The sequence below is a fragment of the Lathyrus oleraceus genome, chromosome 2 (assembly GCF_024323335.1).
Source record: "Lathyrus oleraceus cultivar Zhongwan6 chromosome 2, CAAS_Psat_ZW6_1.0, whole genome shotgun sequence".
Taxonomy (NCBI): Eukaryota; Viridiplantae; Streptophyta; class Magnoliopsida; order Fabales; family Fabaceae; genus Lathyrus; species Lathyrus oleraceus.
Genome location: NC_066580.1, coordinates 391,731,961 through 391,743,992, shown reverse-complemented (window position 1 = coordinate 391,743,992; position 12,032 = coordinate 391,731,961). Strand labels below are relative to the sequence as shown.

Below are 12,032 nucleotides of genomic sequence, written 5' to 3'. Positions count from 1 at the left end.
GATATCAACATTGATGCTTCTTCAAAACATCTTTCAAACAATAAATTTTTTAGAACTATCATATCATATGTTCTTGTATCTTGAAAGATCAATCTTGATTTGATAATACTATCATATGATCTTCAAGTACCTACAAAACAATTAATAGTACTTAGGTACCCAAATTTCTTTGTGTCTTCTTGGGTTAAATCTCTTCATAATCCATACATACTTACCATAGGGAATACGAAAAATTTCTTATGTAGGAAGTATTAGAAGTATGGCATTTTTCGTTATAATAAAAACAAGTAGGTCTAAACATGTGATTCCTTTTATTGACATAAAAGTCATTTATATCATAAAGTTGTTTATGATGACTTACAACATGTTCTTTCTTTGATTTCTTATTGTTGAATTTTCCAGTAGCATTTACAAAGATGGGTTGACTTGAACTAGGGTCTTACATGGCCCACCTCAAAATCCAGCCGAAGACATAATATTTACTGAGTGGATTTTAAGATCACTATATTTTGTTCAAGTTTATTTGAAACTGAGATGCCTTATACCATGGGCATTATCAGAGTGGATAACCCATTCCACAAAGGAAGTTGAAACTTGGTTGGAAAATTTTTTGGATAGGAAGGAAAGTTCACTAAGTTGAGCGAAATTGAAAGAGAATCAAATAAGAAAAAGTCAAAGGCGAAAACATCCATAGATATAGATTTAGGTGGTGACACATATTTTGATACACTTTAGTTTTTATCTAACAATTTATTTAGGCGGTGACTCGTTTTATTTTGTATTTAGGTGGTTACAAGTTTTTTTTTATGTAATGTTAGATTGATATTGTCAACAAAGTAAATTTGATACATTTTGATATATTCTAATGTGTATTAAACATTAATTGTATAAATATTGGTTGTTCCGTTTTTCTAAATTTTTGTGTTTCAAATTGTTTCCATAACATGTTCTGTTATAGCAAGTTTTGTGTGAACAATGAGGGGTTAATCTGAAACTGTACTTTCGGACTCACCCAATTTTGTTGAAAAAAATACTAACATGGAATAATTCACAAATGTATTTTCGTAGACACCCTTTTATACATGATTTACTAAACGAAACCGGATTAATCCAGAAGTACATCTTTAGAATATCTTCTGAGACATGATTGAGTTTCTATGATTCATATTGATGTAAAACTTGTATAAATATGAGTGTCCTTCATGTTGTTAGCAAAATCACATAAATTATATCAATATTTGTATCTCGCTTTTGTCTACTTCAACAACGAGAGACTCCCTCTTGAATTTAGTTTCACATGGATCACACGTCTTGTCGATCTAAAATCCACAATAGAGAATATGTTGTGATATCCAAACAATCAAAGTGTGAACATACAACAATGAGCTGAAACTCCATAACCAAAAGAAAGGAAAAGCTTGAAGAGAAGTTGTATGTGATCAAAAATGAAATGTAATTCTCAATCTCAATTGTTACAATAGAGAGGAATATTATATATAGCTAAGACAAGTAGTTAGATCCTAACTAACTCCTCTCAACTACCTCTAACTAATCCCTAAAGTTAGTTAGCACAAAGAGAAAATAGAATTTACATAGTATTGTTATTATTACATTGTTTATTATTTTCATTATCATTTACAGCCCCCCTCAAGCTGGAATGAATATCAATCATTCCAAGCTTGGATTGCAAAGTATTGAAAGGACCAGGTTGAAGAGACTTGGTAAAAATTTCCGCAACCTGCTCCTTAGAAGTGACAGGCATGAGATGAACAACTCCAGCTAGAACTTTCTCACGTACAACATGATAATCGATCTCTATGTGTTTTGTGCGCTCATGAAACACAGGATTGGCAGCTATATACATGGCAGATTTGTTATCACAGTAAAGGATGATAGGTACTGAATGATTGATGTGAAAATCATGAAGAATATTGAGAAGCCAAACCCCTTCACGAGTAGCTTGAGCAAGAGCACGATACTCAGCTTCAGATGAAGATCTGGAAATGACAGGCTGCTTCTTGCTCTTCCAGCTAATGAGTGAAGTGCCAAGAAAATAACAAAAACCAGAAGTGGATCTTCGTGTATCAGGGCAAGCCCCCCAATCGGAATCTGAAAAACCTTTGAGACAACAAGAGGTATTAGATTGAAAAATGAGTCCTTGGCCTGGACTGTTTTTGAGGTACTTCAAAACATGTAGACCAGCTAACATATGTTTATCTGTTGGAGCAGCAAGAAATTGGCTTAGTTTGCTGACAGCATAGGAAATTTTAGGTCTGGTATGTGTGAGATACAATAAACGACCGATAAGCCTTCTGTAGGGAGTAGGATCAGAGAGAGGTGTGCCATATGTTTTGTGGAGTTGAAGATGAGGTTGCATAGGGGTGGAACAAGGTTTGGCACCAAGAAGACCAGCATCAGAAATCAAATCAAGAGTGTATTTTCTTTGACATAAAGAAATACCATGAGTGTTACGAGCCACTTCAAAGCCTAGGAAGTATTTGAGAACTCCCAAGTCTTTGATACTGAATTTAGCATCCAAACAAGTTTTGATTTGTAAAATTTCATGAGAATCAGTGCCTCTAACTACTAAATCATCAACAAAAACCAGAATCATAGTGAAACCTTGAGAAGAAGTCTTAGTGAAAAGGGGATAATTTGCTTTGGATTGGATATAACCTGATGCAATAAGGGTGTCAGTGAGTTTTGTATTCCATTGTCTGCTAGCCTGCTTCATACCATAAAGAGATCTTTGTAATTTGCAAACAAGATTTGGAGTAGACAAAATGAGACCAGGTGGAGGCTTCATGTAAACTTCCTCATTAAGATCACCATGGAGGAAAGTTGTGTTAACATCAAATTGGAACAAAGGCCAATTGTGAACAGCAGCAATGGCTAAGCAAACTCTAACAGTGGTTATTTTAACAACTGGACTGAAAGTGTCAGTATAATCTAATCCTTCATTTTGAGTGAACCCCTTTGCAACAAGTCGTGCCTTGTACCTCTCAATAGTACCACCAGCATGCATTTTTACTTTAAAAACCCACCTGCAGCCAATGGCTTTCTTGTTTGAAGGTAAGGGCACAAGATCCCATGTTTTAGTTTTAACCAGAGCCTGCAATTCAGTATTGATAGCAGTTCTCCAATTCTCATCACAAATAGCATGCTCATATGATGTAGGTTCAGGGTTGGCAGACAAGTTTAACATGTAATGTTTATGAGAAGATGAAAAGAAATCATAGGATATAGAAGATGAAATAGGATACTTACATGTGGATGAAGATGAGGCCACAGCTGAGTCAGGATGGTGGAGTAGATTACAATGATAATCTTTTAGATAGTTAGGGGGATAAACTTGTCTATGTGATCTTCTTACAAGTATGGGCTCACAGTTAATAGAAGGAAGATGATTGGTTTCATTGGTAGGAGAATGTGTAGTATGATTGGTTTCATTGGGATTGAAATCTATAGAATGAGAATTATTCTCAGTATGACCATTGTCAACTGAATTATGCTCAGTATGACCATTGTCAATTGAATGATTAAATGTAGGATTGGGAACTGAATTAGGCAGAAACATATCATCAAACAAATCATCCAGGTGTGTAGTAGTGTGTGAAGAGGATGAAGGCGGAGGAAGATTATGTTTATATGGAAAATGAGATTCAAAGAAAGCAACATCTCTAGAAATAAACAGTTCCTTATTATGCAGATCAAACAAAAGATGTCCTTTCACACCAGGTTTATGACCTAGGTTAATGCACTTTCTAGATCTTGAATCTAATTTCTTTCTATTGGATTTTAGAGTGGCTGCATAGCACAAAGAACCAAAAACTTTCAGGTTGGTCATGTCAGGTAAAATGTTGTACAGAATTTGGTAGGGTGACTTGTGTTTTAAGAAAAATGTGGGAAGTCTATTTATGATATGAACAACATAACTCACTGCATGAGCCCAAAATAATGGAGGCAAATGAGCTTGAAATAAAAGATCTCTAGTGATGCCCAAGATATGTTGATGTTTTCTTTCAACAATACCATTTTGTTGAGGTGTAGCCACACAAGATGTTTGGTGAATGATACCTAATTGATTGTAAAAATCAGGCATCAAAAACTCATTGCCATTATCTGATCTAATGCACTTGACATGACAATTGAATTGAGTTTTAACCAATGCTACAAAAGACTTGACATGAGAAGTGGTTTCAGATTTTAGTCTCATAAGATACAGCCATGTAAATCTACTCTTATCATCAACTATAGTTAAAAAATACCTATAGCCCATCATGGATGGTATGGCCAATGGACCCCAAATATCCATATGTAATATGTCAAAGGTGGATTGAGAAGCATGAGAACTAGGAGAAAAAGGCATTCTTTTCTGTTTTGCATAAAAACATACATCACAAGGCAATTTGATATTGACAGGTTTGATGAAAGGAAAATCTTTATTGAGTTCAATCAATTTGGAATTAGAAGCATGTCCTAATCTGATATGTCATAGGCTACATTCAGGATAATGACTATTTGAATTATTAACAGAAGAATTGATACAATGTATGGGAGGTGTTTTAGGTAATGTAACTGAAGGAGAGGTCAAGAGATATAATCCACCATGTAACTCAGTTGTGCCAATCATCTTCAGAGAAAACTTATCCTGTACAGTACATGAATTATCATTAAAAACAAGTTGACAATTGAGTAATTTGGTTAATTTTGTGACATAAATGAGATTAAAAGCAAAATTAGGTAAATAAAGAACATCAATGATGTAAAAATTGTTGTTAAACTGAATAGTGCCTGAAAGATTAGTGGTAACAAGACTGCCATTTAGGAGTTTGAGGGTAATGGGCTTAATTTGCTTAAGACACTGAAAATATTCACGAGTAAAACAAACATGATCAGTTGCTCCTGTATCTAATATGAATGATGCAGCATGAAAGGAATTTGGGATAATGCAGATAGTACCTGATCCAAGATTAGTTTGAGAGGTTAACTGGTTAGTGGTATGAGATTGCAAGTGTGATGAGCCTTGAAGTAAGGCTAGCAATGTTTGATGCTGCTCTGGTGTAAAAGCCAAACCATGAGATGCTGGTGCACTTGCTTCAATATCAGATCCTGATGTGTTTTCAGGTTTATCAGATGCAGTATTGCATTGATTGATTGCACCTTCATGCTTCCAATGAGGAGGATAACCATGTTTTTTAAAACAAGTATTAATGGTGTGATTAGTCATGCCACAATGTGTGCAAACACGATTATTTCTGCCCCTGCCACCAGAAGATCTGCCTCCTCTAGTGCTGCCTCTACCACGCATATTGGAATATGATTTAGACTGAGTATCACGATTAGTCTGATGCTGATCAGAAGATGGAGTGACAAAAATCTTGGACTCATCAATGGGAAGATTAGCTTGTCTTTCTTGTTGAACAAGGAAGGAATATACTTTGCAAATGCTAGGGAGAGGATCCATAAGAATTATTTGTGACCTAATAGCAGAGTATTGATCATTCAGCCCTTTTAAGAAACGAATTACTTGATCACTAGCTTTGTAAGCACTAATCTTGGTAATGGCAAGACAAGTAGTATCACATTCACATTCAGGAATAGGTCTAAAATTATCTAGTTCTTGCCATAAAATATTCAGTTTTGTGTAATATGAAGAAACAGAAGCATCACCTTGTTTCAATGTGTAGATTTCTTCTTGGATATCAGAAATTCTAAAAACATCGCCTTGATAAAAACGCTCCTTGAGCTCATTCCACATATCAGCAGCATTCTCCATCCAAAGAATACTTTGAGCAATTTCAACTTCTACAACATTCTTGATCCAAGACATGATCATGGTGTTGCATCTATCCCAAGCTATGGAATTTGGATCAAGATCAGAAGGTCGTGGTAAAACACCATTGATGAAATACAATTTGCTCTTAGAACGAAGAGCCATGGTCATGGAGCGCGACCAAGAGTGATAATTGTTATTGGAAAGTAATGGTGTAACCAGAGTCAAAGAAGGATTTTCATTGGGATGCATGAAATAAGGGTTTAGGATATCATTTTGATAACCTTTATTGTTGTTTCTTGAAGCAGATTCACCATGATCGTTGCTATTAGAGCTTGAAGATGACATGATGAGAAACAACAAAGTTGCAGAGGCTGCAGAAAAATTGGATCGAAAGAAGAAGAAGAATAACAATGTTGCAGAGACTGCAGAAAAGTTGGATCGAAAGAAGAAGATTGAGAAAGATCACAGCGGAAAGCAGAATCACAGGCTTGTGATACCATGTGAACGTACAACAATGAGCTGAAACTCCATAACCAAAAGAAAGGAAAAGCTTGAAGAGAAGTTGTATGTGATCAAAAATGAAATGTAATTCTCAATCTCAATTGTTACAATAGAGAGGACTACTATATATAGCTAAGACAAGTAGTTAGATCCTAACTAACTCCTCTCAACTACCTCTAACTAATCCCTAAAGTTAGTTAGCACAAAGAGAAAACAGAATTTACATAGTATTGTCATTATTACATTGTTTATTATTTTCATTATCATTTACACAAAGAGTTATGAAGCTCTATTATCGTCCACCCTCGATTGACAATGAATGGAAGATATATCCCCATTTATTTTGAAATTTATGATTTATCCTTGATATCCTGAAAATTAACAAAAACAACCATATCTTCTCCCCCTTTTTGACATTATCAAAAAGAAAAAAAGAAAAATATAAAGGAGTATAATAATTTAAGGGAAATGATATAAATATATAAAAGTGTTTATCTTATTCACAATACTAGCATATGAAGTCAAAATTGATATCAACGTTGATGCTTCTTCAAAACATCTTTCAAACAATAAATTTTTTAGAACTATCATATCATATGTTCTTGTATCTTGAAAGATCAATCTTGATTTGACAATACTATCATATGATCTTCAAGTACCTGTAAAACAATTAATAGTACTTAGGTACCCAATTTTCTTTGTGTCCTCTTGGGTTAGATCTCTTCCTAATCCATACATACTTACCATAGGGAGTACGAAAAATTTATTATGTAGAAAGTATTAGAAGTATGACATTTTTCATTATAATAAAAACAAATAAGTCTAAACACGTGATTCCTTTTATTGACATAAAAATTATTTCTATCATAAAGTTGTTTATGATGACTTACAACATGTTCTTTCTTTGATTTCTTATTGTTGAATTTTCCAGTAGCACTTACAAAGATGGGTTGACTTGAACTAGGGTCTTACATGGCTCACCTCAAAATCCAGCCGAACACATAATATTTACTGAGTGGATTTTAAGATCACTATATTTTGTTCAAGTTTATTTAAAACTGGGATGTCTTATACCATGAGCATTATCAGAGTGGACAACCCATTCCACAATGGAAGTTGAAACTTGGTTGGATAAATTTTTGGATAGGAAGGAAAAATTCACTAAATTGAGCGAGATTGAAAGAGAATCAAATAAGAAAAAGTCAAAGGCGGAATCATTCATAGATATAGATTTAGATGGTGACACGTATTTAGATGCACTTTAGTTTTTATCTAACAATCTATTTAGGCGGTGACTCGTTTTTTTCTGTATTTAGGTGGTTACAAGTTTTTTTTATGTAATGTTAGATTGATATTCTCAACAAAGTAACCTGGATACATTTTGATATATTCTAATGTATATTAAACATTAATTGTATAAATATTGGTTGTTCCGTTTTTCTAAATTTGTGTGTTTTAAATTGTTTCCATAACATGTTCTGTTATAACAAGTTTTGTGTGAACAATGAGGGGTTAATCTGAAACTGTACTTTCGGACTCACCCAATTTTATTGAAAAAAATACTAACATGGAATAATTCACAATTGTATTTTCGTAGACACCCTTTTATACATGATTTACTAAACGAAATCGGGTTAATCCAGAAGTACATCTTTGGAATATCCTCTGAGACATGATTGAGTTTCTATGATTCATATTGATCTAAAACTTGTATAAATATGAGTATCCTCCATGTTGTTAGCAAAATCACACAAACTGTATCAATATTTGTATCTTGGTTTTGTCTACATCAACAACGAGAGACTCCCTCTTGAATTTAGTTTCACATGGATCACACGTCTTGTCGATCTGAAATCCACAATAGAGAATATGTTATGATATCCAAGCAATCAAAGAGTTATGAAGCTCTATTATCGTCCACCCTCGATTGACAATGAATGGAAGATACATATCAACAAGTTTGAGTTGAAGATGAGTGAAGTTTTAACTTTAATGTTGAGTACATTTTATTGTTACGAAACAAAAGCTCTGATCGAGGTGGATTCAGAGGTTGCAAGATCGATCGAAGATATTCTAAAGATGTTGAAACATCCTCAACCATCACTTGATGATGAAATATAATGTTAGATTTATGTTAAGGATTATCTATGTAATGTTATGATTTTTAGTCATAATAATGATTGATGTTAATTTATTTTGTTCTTCCCATTTTACTTCTATTTCTAGTTTGAGGAGACAAAACAGACTCCAGAGATATAATTCCGTAATACTACAGAAATAAAGTTTTGGATTTGATCAACTTCATTTTGATCTAGGTCTGAGTTTTTTCTGATGTGCAGATATTTTTGATGCGTCCCAAAATACATTTTAATATTTTAAAAGATATTTATGATATTTCACTGGGGTGTGTTAGCATCACTAAAAGACACTAAGCAATGCCCTAATATAAGTGATTGGAGGGTCAAACATAATGTGAGGTATAGACAAATTTAAAATGACATTTTGTGTGTTCATTTTCTATAATTAAAATTTAATTTTTAAGAGATGTTCTAATAGTTTTTTAGAATATGCTATAAAATTAATGTTAAAGTCGATAGTTTAATATTTATATTTTTTTAACCAAAATTAAAACAACTTTAAATGAACGACTTCGGAAATAAAACAAGAAATTATCTTTTTATAGCGAATAATGTTTTAAACTTTCTAGTATTATATTGATTAAACTATAGTCTTTTATTTATCAATTATTTTAAAGCTGATATAAAAAAAATTAAAAATTAAATTTAAAAATTTGTCAGAATAAGTTACTAACATGTTTAAAAAGATTTTTCTTTATTAAAAAAAATCCTAACATGTTTTGTTTAAAATAAAACTTTAATGTTTGGAGTCTTAGATTTCAATATTGTTTAAAAATCCTCATGTTTGGAGCCATAGATCCCAGAATTTTCACTAAATTATTTCTTAGAAACATTTATAAAAAAGATATTTTTATTCAAGAAAAATATTTTCAAAAAAAATATTTTTTGTTTACTAACATGTTTTGTTTAAAATAAAATTGGAAGAGAAAAATGTTATTATTAGGAGTATAAAGGGATTGTATAAATATTGAATAATGGCCCAAGAAAAGGGATTGAAGTATGTTTGGAGTGAAACATAGGTTATATGTAGGTATGTATAACTATGTCTGAATTAATGTTGTCACCGAAGCATGTGTGTTGGTTTGAGTCTTCAATACGAGTTGAATGTATATAAATACCGACATCAGAGCACACCACACAACGAAGCTGGAATAGCTCAGTTGGTTAGAGCGTGTGGCTGTTAACCACAAGGTCGGAGGTTCAACCCCTCCTTCTAGCGTTTTTTTTTTACCTTTTCTCAATTCATTTTTTACTTCTATAACCCACGCCTCTGCATTATTCATATCTACCCACTCTTCCAACCACATTGAATTTAATACATTTCATAATCACCATTTATTTCTATACATTGCTTCATACACAAATCATTATTACTGCAATACTCTCTATAATATATTTTTATTTCACCAATATTTATGTTTTAACAATTTATAAATATTTTCAAAAATTTTAATTTTGAAATCTGATAAACCAAAACTAAATTATTTAATTTATTCAAAACTAAAAATATACAAAACATTTTAAATGAGTTTTAAATTTTGTAAAAATATCAATAATATTTTTATATAAACTTGCAAATCTAGTATCCTATATAGAAATTATATAAAATATTAATAATTTTATCTCATTATTAAAAAAAAATCCCAATAAATCATGAAGAAATGAACAAACTAATTTATCACACATTTCTAAATATTATTTAAAAAGAAATACTAAGTTTGGGAATCAAACTAAAATCCAATCGAAAAAATCACTAACATGTTCAAAGGAGGATTGTTTTGACTTTTTAAATCTTCGATCCCATCATGATTAACTGCTAATTTAGGACAGTCCAGAGTTAGTTTAACATAACATTTTGTTTTTAGAAAGTCTTTAGTTATTAGTTAATTAGGTGGTTATTATTAAATTAATTAGACATTGATTAATTTATATTAATAATAAAATTAATTGGAATTTTATTAATTTAAATTAAATTAACAAAATATTTATTAATTTATGTTGTTAATTAAATTAATTAGATTTTGATTAATTTATAATTTATTTATTTAGATTAGATTAATGACTTAATTATTATTAAGTTAATTAAATTATTATTTTAATTAGTCATAATTATTAAAAGTGAGGATGATATTGTTTGTTTAAGCCTGGTCAAAGTATTCAAGCCCAATTCAATTGGGTCAAACGATTGACCCAAGTCCATAACCCAACTAGATCAAGCACGACCCAAGTCTATCCTCCAAATCGGGTCAAACTCATGACTCGAGTTATCCATAACATCCCCAAACCTCAAAAACCCTAATTTTGTGTGCAATGGAAAGCAAAAATGGATCAAAAGTTGGCAAATTAAATTAATCAAAACTTTCTATTTTCATTCACAAATACATTACATAATACAAATTACAAGTAAAATTGGACCAAGTACATCCATCAAGTCTGAAAATCCTAATTCCTAAAACAATCAATTTACAACCTAACCAAATCAGATATCAATCAGATACAAAATTTCTTAAACAATCCATCTAATGAAATTACAGAAACCCTAGTGATCACTATAAAAACCTAAGGCTAAAACAAAATTGAGGACGGGAAAATGTCATGTGTTCCTTATTTACTCTATCTCTCATCAATCCGTCTTTTTGTGTGTGACCCTGTAGGTTTTCACGGCATTGGCAATTATATTGAATCATGTATTTAACATAATAAACAATGAGCGGTATCTAGCAACACATCACTGCTACCCAAGACACGAAAATGTCATGTGATCTGACAAATCCTTTTGTGATAATACTTATGTGTATAATTACCCTTTTCCCTTGTGTCTATATTGAACACAAGGCATAGACCGTGTCATCCTTGTCTAGTTCAATATTGGGCTCTTAGACATTTATCCTGTTACGCAGGATGGGAAAATTCCATATAGGTCACTCATGTCCCTCAACATGCTTCATTGAGTACCCATCAAATGTCTTTATGGTCATCCAGTTACAGACAATGTTGGATCAACAATAAAGCACTCGACTCTACATCTAAGGTCCATAGTGGTTTCAGGTCGAAGGGTGGTATACACCACTATCACCATGAGAATAACTTATGACACTTTGCATAACATTTTATATAGTATTCTCATATTGGGTCAATCCAGTATAAATATTACTCCTAATATTCATACATATGTTTAAGACTTGATAATTCCTTATCAATGATCCATGAGATGTGATCATCAGTCTATATACATAATAGTCTTAATGCTTTAATGTTATCCCACTTCACAACAAAGCTCGACTACGGATACTTTAAGAATATTGTCCTTATGTTTAACGGGATCTCATGATTAAGTCACACTTGATACATTAAACGGACTAGCTATTATAGGGACTTTATCAAACAAGCATAATAAAGAAAAAGCCTTTTATTATTAATAAATAATTCGATACAAGTACCAAAAGTATTGGTCTCTAGGACTCTATTAAACAAACGTTGACCTCTCACTTTGATCATGTTACCGTAGCTATTCAAGAATTTAACAATCTTGAAACCCTAAAACTGGAAGATTTGATTGGTTCTTTGGAGGCGCATGAGATTAGGATCGTCGAAAGGAAAGGAGTTCAAGACTT

The 12,032-nt window shown here is 32.1% G+C and overlaps 1 protein-coding gene and 1 non-coding gene across 2 annotated transcripts; one reads left to right on the top strand and one right to left on the bottom strand.

The window, feature by feature from the left end:
* Positions 1-4,492: 4,492 nt before the first annotated feature.
* LOC127123398 (uncharacterized) lies at positions 4,493-6,124 on the bottom strand. The gene has a single exon (XM_051053620.1). It carries the CDS (start codon positions 6,122-6,124, stop codon positions 4,493-4,495), a length of 1,632 nt encoding a protein of 543 aa, XP_050909577.1.
* A 3,439-nt stretch (positions 6,125-9,563) lies between these two features.
* TRNAN-GUU (transfer RNA asparagine (anticodon GUU)) lies at positions 9,564-9,637 on the top strand. The gene has a single exon. It is a non-coding gene; the product is annotated as a tRNA-Asn (tRNA).
* The last annotated feature ends 2,395 nt before the right edge of the window (positions 9,638-12,032 follow it).